A 15,270-nucleotide genomic window follows, 5' to 3' on the forward strand; every position below is an offset into this window, starting at 1 on the left:
TCGTCAGCCAGCTCTTCGTCTGATACGGCATCGTCAGCCTCGTTAACCTCATCACCTTCAAGGACTTCGTTTCGAGGCTTTTTCTTCGTTAATGGACGGTCTTTGATATCTCGTTGTCCTCTCTTCATGTTGAGAATTACACGTTTGCAGGGTTTTTAACAAGAGGCCCCACGTTGCGCGCCAAAAAATATAAAAACTTATTTCTAAAATAAGGACGTATAACTGGTATTATATCTTTGATATTTATTGAACGAAAATGAACGGTATAACGGAGGAAAATAGAAACGGTGTGAGAGGTTCAAGTCTTCAGAAAGAAGTGAAGAGAGAGTTGCTCCTGCTTGACAACACAGTCACTTTGTTGATTTCTCTGGTTACCAAGTTATTCGCTGCATAAAACAATTGCCACCATAGCCTCCCGTCCGCAAGAGAGCCATTACCCCCCTTGCCCCAGTGCTCCTTTCATTTTTGAACAGGAAAATGCGGCCCCGGACATTCCAAACGAAAGCCGTGCACGCGGCTTTTCGAATCGTCAACTTTACGATTCGCGGGCGCAGTTATACAAACAATCGATAACATATAGTATTTAAAAAACGAGCTACTCTCTCCTTCTCTTTCATCCTTACATTCTTTACAATAACTGCACTTTTTCTTTTCATTTTTTTTTCGTCAAACACGAAAAAAATGTCTTTCGTTACACATTATCACAGTAATTTTTTTGTAATGAATTATTACCTTCTAGGCTTCTCAAAATCATTCAACTTTATCAAGTTACAGAAGCTCTTAAGGTATTTCAAATTGTTACTAACTAAATATTTATAACTTTCTTGTGAATTGCTAGTTTGTAGTTCATTACAGTTTGCAAAACTTATAAAAACATTAGAGACTATAATTAGCTACATTCGTCTAATTGTTTTGAACATCTTTTTGCCTTTTTTTTTGTTTTCTCATAACTATCACTCTCTTGAACAAATTTCTTTTATTCAGCTAATTGTATAACCACACACATAAACGAATAAATTTTCACTAACAGCTATCAACAATTATATTTATAATTATACTAAGAATTTTTATCGAGCCGTTTCAATTCATAAATTTAATGGCTCTTGCAACCTATAATCGGTAAAGCGGCGTTTTCTTATAACACCTTAATGATTGTCGTTGATTAATATCGTCAATACTTTAATGTAATCTTTTCAATTTTTAGAGTTCATAATTATTCCTCAATTTATTATTGGATAAACTGTCTGTGTCTGTCGCATCTTTATGGTAGGTATTTTCTGATATAGTTAAGAACACTAAACACACGAGTATTATATTTTATAATTATAAAGTAAACTTTTCAAAAAAAAGTACGTACTGGTAGCTCACGATCACAAGAATATCTACATTTTATATATACACAGCAAACTCCTGAAAAACGCTGTGATCGCTCACCACCAAAACTACTCAATCGATTTTGCTGATATTTTTCATACTGAATGTTGACACTTCTTAGATGGTGTCACATGGTTTTTTCTTGAAAAAATAATAACTGTAGCAATGAGTCAGCACAAAGTTTTGAAAAAAATGCTAGCTTTGGGGTTTAGTTTAATAGGATCTACTAAAATCGAAACCACCTGCAATATCAAGTACCTTAGTCACAGAGATGAGTAGGGAGGTTGCCAGTGTTTATGGTAGAGTGTGTCGCTTTTTTTCACTGATTTAAACACTGCATCGTGACTAACCAGCCAAACTATTCACACGTTGTCAGCGGCAGAAGGGAAGACCAAAATATGCGTACAGTATGTACCTAGTATATGTATATGTATATGTATCCTTACAAGAAACCACGTTTTAATCATAATTAAAATAAATGTAAATCATAGGATATAATTTTAAATTATTTATAAACAATTTTTCCGGCCGTTTTATGCTAAGATTAATTGTAACAATTTTTATTTTTAACCTTAACAGTTTTGTTTAGGTATATTATGTTGAATAATTATAGTTTTATACATTGCACAGTTTTATAGTACTAAAAATGTAAGACTTATTCTCTATGATATAGTATGTAGTCTTTTCTTGAAGCTGCATTTTATTAGTGACGATAAAAATTACGTTTTGATATCTACCTTACAAACGAAGTCAAAAGATTTCACTATCATATTAGTGCATTCAGGGTGATATAAACACAGACAAACAGAGCACTGTACACTAGGAATGAATCCCACGTCTTTTGAACACCTAATGCTACATGGTTCCTGAACTTTTATCCTGAAAGATTTATAGTCAAGGAATAAATAAAATAAAATTCATTTTGTAGTAAGAAGATATTTATATTTTAAATACTAAATGATTTATCTAGTGCGGATAGAAACTTGAAATTATGATTTTAAAATCATCTGCACTTACGACGTCAATTAATATTTATCATAACATGCACATGCAATTAAATAGAGATAAATACTATGAATAAATATACAAATTTATTGATTAAATAGTTACTTCACTATCTCATCGTAAATTGTAACAACACAACAATACATTAACATTAAAAGTATAAATAACAAGTCATAGATAAAGTGATGAGTCAGAGAAGGCGACAGAGTAGATTTAAATACAAATAATTGTTATTTATACAATGGTCAAAAATTTCAAAATGAACTTAGCAGGGATCGCAGGGATCTTTTACTAAGCATAAAGTAGATTAAAATTGAGTACTTTTAATATGCTTCATATTTTACACAAAATGCTAATTTATGGCTTCGACGACTATAACTTATCAGATATATCAAATAAAAGACTGATACTGCATTTTTTTCCTTTGTAGAATTCGCAGAGACAAAATATTGTCAAGATTCCTTAAATTAAGTATGTTTACATAGGAGGTTGGTGAGAAAGGAGAAGTGAGGGACAAGAGAAAGCGATGACGTCATAGGATAAAGTAGCCGTAGCGCCAAAAATTGAAAAGTACTGAAACAGCCACGTCATCGCACGCGTTAGTCCGGAAATGGCTGCCTATACTTAACTTAGTGAAGGACAATGCCTTTTTATTGTGAAAAATTTGTTAATAACTGTGTTTTTTGAGTACAATGTTTTTATTTTTCTCTCTATTTTGACGTAATTATTCAATCACTTCATTCGCTGACCCAGCTTGCCCATTAATGTACGGTCTAAAGTAAAAGATGCAATGAACTCAGAGTGAAAATTTAGAATTTGAACAGTTCAACTTAACATTTAATGATGTATTTAATATATGTTTTACAGCTTTCCTTCTACTAAATCATTTATTAAATTTCAGTACTTTTTAGTTCTTTTACATAATAGTCTTAAATAAGTCATGACTCGATCTTTTTTCGTCTGCATTCCTATAAAACATATCTTGGTAATTCATTACATAAGCCATAATCCATATTAAATGTTTAATTTGTTAGGCACTACAGGACTTATTTAACATTAAAGCAACAAGTATTTTTAAGGTATGAAAATAACTACCGATATGGACCCCAAAAACCGTGAATCAAGTACGTACAAAAAATTTATTTCTCTTCGAATGACACATATTTCACCGATTGTTCCACTTTAAAATATGTTTTGTAATCAGTGTGACCAAGACGTAACTGTAGTCCTCGTATAAGAGAGTTTAGTACCGTAGAGACTAGTAAGCTACTGGTTGGTTCGACTAGAGTACAGCTCGAAAAAGTCTCTACCCCAGTTTTCCTCTTCCAACTTTCCCTCACCATGTAATTACTGTACGTTTAATCAAAGCCTGCCTCATAGCTCATGTATAACATCTATTCTATCTCTGGCATAGTGCATCGTAGACAAGTGACCTACTTAACTTGTATTTTTGCTGATAAGAACTTTGAATTGTAGCTGCGGATTTTTTTCAAAGCTTTCGTAATAATATGATTATTAAAATAAATAAAAAGTTAAAAATGTTAGCGTCAGCAATATATTTTCAACGTATCTATTTTTATTTATGTTTGAGAAAGGTCAGCAAAAGTTGCTGCCAACAGATTAAATTAGCACAAAGCTTGCTTTAACGTAAGGGTCGCAGTGAATGAGAAAAAAAAATTTAAGCCCTGAGTTATTGAAACGTGTTAATCGACATCTGATATATGTATAACAATACACCATGTATAACAATAATGGTATACATTTTTTGCCCCAAACTGCGAATAGATGGATTGTTTGAACATTGTTGATGTTATAGGGCAGAATTCGGATACGTACATCAATACACTGTATAGTTATAAGAAATTCCAAGAGAATCATAATAATTACATAATAAAAACAAGACAAAATAAAAAAAAAAAGATAAGCAAAAAAATACAATTCAGTTCTATGAGTAACTTATAAACTATGCGTAAAATTGGGCTTTTAAAAAGCAGTTTTTCAAAATTAGAAAATCGTAACAAATAGGTTCGAAATCGTAACTTCTTTTAGGCAGCTAATAAAAAAAAAATTGAAAGTGTTAGTGAATGAGACAGTGACGACTTGCATTATTATTTTTCTTTTTCTTAATGATAAAATGTTTAGGCTCTTAAAAGAGTCAATCTTAACAAAAGTTGTTCCATAACAAAGCTGACCATGTACTTTGTGGCTCTCGGAAGTGTCGGCCTCATAGTATGTAAGGCAAATAAGTGTTGATTAAAACTACATGCGAGGTGCATTTCTTTGCACAGCATTTTAGTCAGTAGCCCGCTGCTGCTCATTGAGTGCAGAACTTAATTACCAAAGTAACTTGCTGAAGAATCACTTATTGTTTGCTTAATCTGTCTTTTTTGTACGAGTAATTTCAAATAAATCAATATAAAACAAGCCAAAGAAAGTGAAATTTATTTAAACCAATAGTTAATAATAATTAATAATAGTTAATAATGTAATAGTTAATAGCCCAGTTCACCCGAAGCTGCTAGAAGAAAGAAAGGTTAGTTAACACGCATATTTAATAAAACTTTCTATCTTTCTTTCATGTAAACAAATAAATAGTTGGACTATCTGCTGATCTCATAGCCTCTAAAGTAGCACGAGACTAATCTCCATAACCTTCAGTTCTAAATTGAAGTCAGGGTTGAATGATGGTTCTAATCATTTAACAGAAAGTTTTTCACATGCAGACGTTTTTGCTAACCACATATTTCAAGATCTGACACCATAAAATACATTTTGAATAAACAGAACGATTATTCCATGATACAGCAAAAATACAGTGCTTGTTAAGCTTTAAATACTATGCCATTAGAAATATTATCACTTCAAGTAATATGAAGCCTGTTTTTTGTTACTACTTTGAACGATCGATAATATTCTTTTTTTTAACAATTTTTTTTATTGTTGAAAGAATCTAGTACAGTGAATAATTATGCCTTTTTATAGAATAACACGTGCGTAAAAGCGTTTACTAGTAAATTGCATAAACTGAGGTACACAAAACACACTTGTGTTGGGTACCAAAATTGGTTTATTTTTTTTATTTTTTATAGAGTTACCGCGGCAGCCTACTGGCCAGGTCGATTGGGCTACCCGCTCTTCACCCATGTGTGGGGTGTACTGCCACACCTATTTACTAATTACCTAACTGGTATCATACCTATCATACTATGAGCACAGAGGCAATCGATGTGATGATAACACCTTATCGGTTAACCAATGGTGCATCAGGTCCACTCACCAATATATAGCCTTTCCCCGGAGAAGACTCCATATCTCAGGGCCATTTACTCTTCACCGGTTAAGCCAATTCTCTATCTGCTGAAGCATCAAACCCAGGCTAATTATCATCTCTGGAGAAGCCCTATGTTTCAGGGACCACTCCTCGCCAGTAAGGCTAGCGATCTCTGGTTTGCACCTGGCATCAGATCCAATATAATCCTTACCTATAGCCCAAACACTGATTCGTATTTACCCTGAACATTTATGGGACAAGGAAAAAATTCTGGAATCACTCTGAAAAAAAATTCACGGAAAAACCCACCCCAAAATAGTCCCAGATCCATAGGAACTGTTTACGATGAAAACAGTTTTGAAAAAAATCTGTATTCACCAAGAATCGGACCCACGACTACTACAACGATGTTGTGTCACTATCAAGCTCGCTTACCATTCAGCCAGCACCGCTCCAACATTTGGTTTACTATCATTGGCACAAAATGCAAAAGCTGTTTTGTACCCTTGAGTTTGTTACTTTTAAAGCTGTTTTACCCTTGTTTTGCACTTTTCACCCTTTAAATAACTTCATACTTATAGGGAGAAAATAATTTATTGCGGACAATGTTATCTTACGGGTGAAAAATAACACTTTACGCCTATGGTAAGTAAGTACATTCACTACTAGGACACAAACAAATGCCTTAACGTACTACGTTTGGCAGATTTTTTTCATACCTTCGAGGTACTGCCGATAGCGCGTAAAGTTGTTCTAATCGCAAATACACGGCTAATTTAAAGTTGCCTTGACATGTTCAACATTTAAAATTAAATAAGTAACATTAACAAATGATAGGTCTATTGATAACGAATGTATTTGTAAGTTTATAGCTTTGCCTTTCATCTAAAAAATAATAAAATTTACTTCGGATTTTAAGTACGTGTGGACTGTCAGAGTACTGTAAAAAGTATTTAAGTTATTTTTGTGACCTCGTTTTCAACCAATAGATTAAATACAATTGTATGTACACATTTTTGGTGAATAACATACGTTTTAAGTTTTTCCTTATTATTAGCGTGCGGTGAAATATTTTACCATTCAGCTATTTTTGTTTCATACTCTCTTCTTTACACGCATAAAAGTATTTTCAAAGTGCTTCATCAGAATATAGCAACATACAAACACTACCCACGTCAACCTCGTGTGCTGTGCTATGAATTCAGCAAGCAGAGCTTTTTATAACTGCAATAAAGAAATGCTGTACGGGGAAATGAGAGTAATGCCATTACATAAGATTAGTCCAGCATGCATTTTCTTTTGAATGCTGATTTTTTTAAATAAAAATATTTTTGGTGGCTTGAAAGCAACACAAAAATTTTTTTTCTCCAATTCAAAAGGATAGACAATTATCAACCAATAAGATAATTACCTTGAAAGTTTGTAGGGCTTCAGAAAAACTATTATACTCCGTACACTTATCACGTTATTTGGTATAATAATATACCTATATCTAAACTTAATCTCTATTAAAGATAAGAAAAAATGAGACAATTGTAATATTATGAATAATATAGATAAACAGGTTTTAATTTATTTGCTTGATTTTGGTATAAACTAGGATTGCGTTAAAAAGGTAGTTCAACTAACCATTTATAGGAAACTTTCTTACAATACTAATATACTGAGCTGATGGTACCTTGTACCCTGCTCATCTATACACCACCATGAGAAAACTACCATCAATTTTTGGTGTGAAATTTCTTTAAAATTGTGAAATCTAATTAAACTCAAGTATTCTAAGGCTATTTATGTTATTGCTACTGTTTCTTTAAAATTTTTTTTTCTAATAAATAGAATTTCTGTCAATAAATTTATTTTAGACTTACTAAACATCAACAGTAACAGCAGTACTTAGTTTACAACCCAAGACGTCTATAAAGAACTTTGTTATTTTATAAACAATATCTCCTTTAGACTTGGATATGGCTATTTTTACACTATATAGTGTATTAAGCCATGGAGAAGTTAACCACCCAAATGGTACTCATGCAAGAAATTGCGCTGTATTTTGAAAAATGTCACAAATTATTTGTAAAAATTAAATATCTCTCCAAATTGTTGATTGCTTTCAAATTTATGGTAAGTACATGATTTTCATGTACATAATATACTTCAAAGTTTCAACAATACCCGTTAGAAAAATCGTTGAGTGATGGACGTCCTTAAGACTTAAATCTTGGTAAAGTGTCCTTGTAAAAATCATTTTTTTTATACAATAAATTTGTGAAACAGTTATTTACTTATTCTTCTTATTTTCATGGTTACACTATTGGCTAATGAAATTTCCAATAAACCAGGCACGCTCATGAAGGTGGCTGAATCAGACTCTGAGAAAGACAGCAACAGTTTGGAAATACTGGTAGGGTATCCATCTCTTTGTAATAAGACATGTGGAGGGAGTAGGTACCTTTCCTTCCTGACCTTTTGTCTGGTCAGTCCTCGGATGGTATAGAACGGTCAGAGATGGAAAGTACCTATTCCCTCCACATGTCTCTTAAGAGGGGGTCAGATACCCTACCAGCATTTTAATACTGTTGCTGTCTTTATCAGTGTGATTCAGCTGAGGTGGCTGTATCTTATATCATGTCTTTGTTTTGAACAGCACCATACGTGCGGTCTGGTGAGAATTTACAAGGACAAGAGGTATGCAGTGTTGTGTATGTGACAATTTTTAATTTTAAAATATCTAAAAAAAAATACGGCATTAGGAAATAATTATACTACATAACTCAGGAACTACACAAGAAATACGCAGTGCTAGTTTGACGTCTTCGAAGATGTTCATAGCTGGACAACTAGACGATGGGCTCACGACAAAGTTGGTAATAGACTTCCAGCTACAAATAAGCGACCAATTTTAGTGCCTGTAAGTTTACCTTGTGCCGCTCCTATGAGAGAATATGCAGAGTGTAGTGCTATTTTGATATTAGATAAGCACTATGTCGATTTATCATAAACCAGCTAGAGCGACTAATTTCTTAACTTGGCAACGAATTGGCAACAACTGATGGTGCTCATTACGAAAGGGAAATTCAACTAAGTAGTACTACCTTGACGCACTTCAAAAATATCTACACTGAGAGAACGTCGGTACAGCTGCATTACTGACAGTGGCGACTCCACAGTACTAACACTGTGGTGCACACGCTCTACCAATTTTGGGAGCGTAGCGGTCCCAAATGGTAGCGTGTCTGTGCCAACGTACCAGACAGTGGCTATGCTTTTTTTTATACGGACCAGCACCAGACGCGGGAAAACACGTATACTAACGGATTGGTACTATTATTATCCTACTTTAGAATAGTACAGCTCGCTATGTAATAAAAAGTATATACATGCGTTAAGTTTCTACGCCCAAACTTAGATAAATCTGCATTATCATTTAATAAATAATAAAAACAATCTAAATAGAAATTTCTAGGTGCTTTTTGGTGACCTAATAAATTGAAAAATAAAAATTTTGTCTGGGTCCGTGTTTGTGTTGAAGTATACAAATAGTGTATTTTTTTTTCTTATTTTTAAATATTTCCAATATTTCAAATATCTTAACAAATTGATTTTTTGTTATTTATTATTGTTTAACTGTAAGTAGACTAGAAGTAAAACAATAATGGTATGCTATGAGTAAGAAATATACAAAGATAGTAACCAATTATGCTGGCAACGTTGCTGTCGCACTTTTGGGATCGTATCTGCGCCAAATAGCAGAGTAGTGCACTCAAATTATGAGGGCCGTGGTACTCCACAGTACGGTGTAGCAGTCATTCCGTATGGCACTGCACTAGCACTAACGTTCTCTCAGTGTAGCAATTAGTAAGTCTATAGTGGCCGTGTTAATTTTAATATTTTTAAGCTCAATTACGTCAGAAAACATTTTTTCGGGTTCCACTTTCAAATGTAAGGTAGAGAAAACTTTTATCACTTGTGAAGACAAAAGTATCAGAATGAATTAAATTTATACTTTTTTGAACATGATTAAATATATATTAATATAAATATGAGGACATCTTCATCAGTAGTATTAAATACAATTGTTATTTATTTTAATAATTATATTAAAAATTAAGATGTAAGCTAAAAAAAAAGGTGCAGCTATGATTTGAAGGTGTTACCAGCAAAAATATAAGTTAACTAGGCCATTTGTTTACCACACAACATGTCACAGGTTGAATATATGTTATAAATGAACTATGGACATGTTATGAATGACGCAGTCTTGGAAAAAACACATACAGATTAGATAATGAGGAAAAGTAGGAGGAGGGAGACTGGGGTGTATATTCTTTCAAACTTTACTTTCGTTGCACCAACCAACAGCTACTGAATCTCTACGGTACTAAATTCTCCTTTCATATGATTACTGTCTCGTCTGGCATCACTGATTGTAAAATGAAATATTTACATTATTTGAAACAATTAATTATGTATGCAGTTTTCACTGCTTAAAACTGTTTTGAAGCACATCAGACATTACGTACGGCTTATTTTTATGTGTACTAAAAAATATTGAAAAACCTTTAAATCAGTAAGTTTCAGAAGAAGTAGTTTTCTTAGTTAGGTAAAATCATTTCTATTTTTATGGTATTGAACTTTGAACACGATTAATAGACGAATCGAATTAGCATTTTTAGTCCACACAATTCCTGACAGGCACGAAATAATTTTTCAAAAAGACCTAAGTAACACAAAGAAATTGGATACTTTTAGTGGCTCAAAAAATGGTATAAATGGCGGAAACCACTTTTTTGGGCCATTAGCAAAAAATTCAGCTTTTATAAAAAAATTTCTGCACAACGAATGTGCACGATAAAAAAAAGAGTATGAGCCCTGGATGGACAAAATCGTATCAGCAAATCGCAAATTAATTGCAAAAAAAACTCCTAATTTTTATTTAAAAATGTCGAGCTGAATAGCTTTGCCATCAACGCTACCAGTACTTCTCAGATGGTTTCCCCCGTCTCCTCTCCCTCAGCCATTACACGCGGCGGTCACACGGGCTCACAATTCAGCTGAGTCAGTTCTGAAGCACCCGTGCTACCGCTAACGCCGTTATAAATCAGAATACCAAACCTACAGAGTGGCACTGTAGAAAGGCTGTGTGGTTTTATATTGTATTAAATAAATAGAGTTAACAAGTTAATACTCTCTTCTGTAAGTATTCATTTAACCTTGTGCCCTCGCCACTCATCCCATACCTCCGATAAAAAATGAACATTACATATAACTTAAATCATAATAATGCTAGAGAGCTAAAATTTCAATGTATTGTCAGTATCGCGATCTAGAAACTGTATTTGAATACAGAAGTACTAATAGGTAGGGCAGAAGATTGCTTACAGACTTGCCTTTTTTTGTTTTTAAACAAGCAAATGATTTTTGGATAGTCATATTAAAACGGTAACTGGTGTAATTAAATTAGTACACATAGTAATTATAGTAAAGTTATTCGCCCTACTCTCTTGTACACTTTTACTCATTACATTTGCAACCACTAACGAGATATAGGTAAAATTAACTTATTTAAACAATTTTAACATTTTTTCACCAATTATCAAGTTTTTTTGCTATAACTTCTGTAACTAGCGACTTAAATTACGTATAACATCGAAAAAGTATTAAAGGGCCAGAGTTACATCGACTGGTTTACAGTGACTCGCGGCGTCGCGCTGCCACTACTTGCGCCAAAAACACCGGTTTTTTATTGAATGATTAAACAAAGGTAAATTGGTCAAACGATCTAAAAATTTATATATTCACAGTTCATCTCTTCCTTAGCACATAGGAACCACTTTAGAATTTTTTTTTAATATTTTGAGCCCCTCGAAATCACATTAAAAACGGTCATTTTTTGCAAACGTTGACAGTTTGCAGTAAGTCTACAACATTTTGATCTAAAAATTTTAATGTAGTTTCAGGATCGCAATACTGACTTGCATTTAAAATTTAGCTCATTAGCACTATTTTATTGCAAGTTATTAGATAAAAAATTTTTGCAAAAAAAAAAGGAGTTAAATATTAACCATAAAAAAGAGGTTGTAGCTCAGACAATTGCATGACAATCGAAATATGGGTAAACATCAGCGTTTGCACGTGACACAAGTATTTACTGTATTATAATTACAAGTATTATTATGCAGATATAAATTTACATGATTCTACAAATAGATAGGAATAAGAACGAGCCTCATTTATCCATAAATAAAAACAACTGTACGAATATTAAATGCATATAACAGGTTAGGAATAAGAATAAAGTGCGTGGTGCACAATGTATAGACGGATGTTTCTATTATGGCCATGTCATCTTTTCATTATTGTATCAGAGATACAAGTCTAAAAATTACCAAAACGACCACTTTCGTAATGTAGAAACAAAAAACAAATAAATAAATAAAGCAGGTCAAACAAAACTTTTAGTAATAATGAAGTTCTAGACGCACTTGTTATAAAGTAAGACATCAAAAATAATAAACTCACAGAATGTGAAACAAAGCTAGAAAATTATTTTATAAATCACAATGCAAACTATACTTGGCGTTAATAGCAAAATATTAACAGTTATAAACGGAAGTGATTGCATCAAATAAGCCAAAAAGCACAAGAGGCGTACAAACACATACTAAGTTGGAGTTTTTAAAATGGTTCGAAATAGAGTGTTATAGAAAAAAAACAAAAAATAAATAAAATTATGGCATCATCAGTGATAAGTAACATACATGTATGTATACATACACAAATATATACACAAGTTTTATAATTATTTAGTAGCATTTAATATATATACATTGAATACATAATGCCATTATATTTGTTTATTTGTAAAAATTAAAAAAAAATATGTAAACTTTATTCTGTGTAATTGTCTACTAAGAGAAAAATGTAAAGTTGCCTAATCAGAAAATTTTCAATTATTTTATTTTGTTAAAAATAACATTAGTTTTATTATGAAAATACATACAACTTTACTATACACTTAGCACTTCATAACTACCGTGCTACGTGTACCTTACCCTATGCCACCTCCTGCCTTCTGATGGGGTAAGTGGAGCAGTTTTTAAACTTATTTTGAGCAATTTTTTGCGGTTAATAATGAATAAAAAAGTATTTTTCTACGTCTACTAATTTTAAACAGCTGCTTCTATTCATTTCCATTTCTTAATAGTTGCATATTTACAGTCTCTTAATGCAATTTGCAACTAAAGTTAGGGTGCCACACATGCTCTCCCCATCTCTACTACACTGTTACGGCATATGTATGAAATACACTTATTGATCGTCATTCCATCGTAATTTATGAGTTTAATAATACAACTTTCAGATACCTTCCTTCATATATATGATGCTCATACTCCAGCTCACCAAAAATTAGAAGATAAAACCTTTTCGCACGTTGTAAATCATGTATTCCATAATTTTAAAGATTGAGAAGGTGGAAGAAAGCAACTCTTTCCTTCCTTACCTCGATAACCTTGGAATACACATAATTCTTCTAATGATTACCTATGCACCATTATAAAGCATACTTATATGTCGACGCCCCGAAAGAAAATAATGCCAGCCTATTATTTAATACTAAATTAATTTCAGCTCAACGTGTTGATATCAGAGAAAAACAATGCCAGCTGACACGTTTCAACAAATTTAATGACAGCCCGTCACGTTCAGATGAAAACAACGCTATGCCATCAGGTTCGGGTGAAAACGATTTAAGGCCATCGCATTAGGACAAAAAACAATATTAAGCCATCGCGTTGTGAAGTAAAAAATGCAAAGCCATTGCATAAGGTAAAAAATGATACTAGCCAATAGTAATAAAAATATTATTTACACACTCTTAATTTATGTATTTGACTATTTAAGTATGACGTTACTGATTTGAAAATTCAATTATCAAATCATAAATCTGCAGCAGGTGAGAAAAAAAGTGCTTAGGCGAACAAGCATCAGTAAATAGCAACTCAACAACTTTAAAGTATTATTTAATTACAAAATGTGCCCTTAGGCAGGCAAGCATCAGGGATCAGCAACCCAACTAATTTTTAGTATAGACAGTTAAAAATATACCATCAGGTAAGCAAGTATTAGCGGTAAGCAACGTAACTGTAATTCAGTATTATTTATAAATGAAATGTACCTTTAGGCAAACAAACATAAGCGATAAAAAGCTTCACTATTATTCAGTATATTTTAATCAAGTGTGTCCTTCGAAGAGTAAGCATCGTCCTTTACCAACTCAACTGTATTTTAGAGTAGCCAATTTACGAAATATATCCTTGGTAGAGCAAGCATCGGTAATTAGGAACCCAACTATTTTTCAGTACTATTTATCAATGAAATGTGCTTTTGGGCAAGCAAGCAACGGTGACTAGAAATCTCACTGTTTTTCAGTAATAATTAATTAAATAGATCCTTAGGTAAGCAAACTCCAGCGATTACCAATCCATTTGTAATTTACTGTAGCCAATTGACAAAATATATCCTTGGGTCCGTAAGCATCAGCGAATAGCAACCCAACTGACTTTTAGTATTATTTATAATTAAACTGTGCCTTTGGGGGAGCAAGCAACGACGTTTAGAAACCTAATTGTTTTAAGTATTTGTTAATTGAATAGGTTCATAGATAAGCAAGCATCAGCGATTAGCAAGCCAACTGTATTTCAGAATGGTTAATTAACAAAATATATTCTTAAGTGATCAAGCATTGGGGATTAGCAACCCAACTTATTTTCAGTATAGATATTTAAAAAATATTCCATCGGGTAAGCAAGCATCAGGGATAAGTAACCTAAGTGTTTTCCAGTATTATTTATGAATAAAATATGTCTTCAGGCGAGCAATCATTGGCGATAAGAAACCTCACTGTTTTTCAGTATTCATCAATTAAGCATGTCCAAAGGTGGATAAGCCTCGTCCACTATCAATTCAACTGTGTTTCAGTGTAACCAATTGACAAAATACGTTTTTAGGTGAGCAAAAATCAGCTATAAGCAAACCAACTGTTCCTTAGTATTATTTAATGTAATTTGACTTTGGACAAGCAAAGAACGGCGATTAGAAACCTCACTGGTATTTATTAATTAAATGTGTCTTTAGGTGAGTAAGCGTCGGCCATTACCAACCCAACTGTGATTCAGTGTAGCCAATTAACCAAAATATATCCTTGGGTGAGCAAGCATCGGTGATTAGAAACTCAACTATTTTTTAGTATTATTTATAAATAAAATGTGTCTTCAGAAAAGCAAGCAACGGCAATTAGGAACCTAACTGTTTTTTTTACTATTTATCAATTTAGATACGCAAGCATTAGCGATTAGCAACCCAACTGTGTTTCAGTATTATATATGAATGAAATGTGCTTTGTCGGTCGGTCAGTCAGTCGAGCAAGCATCGGTGACTAGAAAAGCAACTGTTTTTTAAATACTTTTTAACTAATGTGGTTTTAGATTAGCAAGCATCGGTGATAAGCAACTCAACTATGTTTTAGTATAGTAACTTAACAAAATATATTCTTAGGTGATCAAGTACTAGCTATTAGCAACTCAACTAAATTTTAGTATAGATAGTTTTAAAAAATTGTA

At 32.7% G+C, this 15,270-nt stretch overlaps 1 protein-coding gene across 4 annotated transcripts in view; it reads right to left on the reverse strand.

The window, feature by feature from the left end:
• LOC106645143 (uncharacterized) overlaps nt 1-15,270 on the reverse strand; it is a 420,078-nt gene that overhangs the window by 216,890 nt on the left and 187,918 nt on the right. For 3 of the 4 annotated variants that reach the window (XM_089592349.1, XM_089592346.1, XM_089592347.1), the window contains one exon: nt 2,112-2,253. The exons of the other annotated variant lie outside the window; for it this stretch is intronic. In XM_089592349.1, the coding sequence (XP_089448475.1) occupies nt 2,112-2,253 (142 nt within the window). The remainder of the gene's footprint in view (nt 1-2,111; nt 2,254-15,270) is intronic. 4 annotated transcript variants of the gene reach the window in all.

This window comes from Copidosoma floridanum, unplaced genomic scaffold, assembly GCF_036245765.1.
Source record: "Copidosoma floridanum isolate Cflo_tuat_1 unplaced genomic scaffold, Cflo_Japanese_pri ptg000016l, whole genome shotgun sequence".
Classification (NCBI taxonomy): domain Eukaryota; kingdom Metazoa; phylum Arthropoda; class Insecta; order Hymenoptera; family Encyrtidae; genus Copidosoma; species Copidosoma floridanum.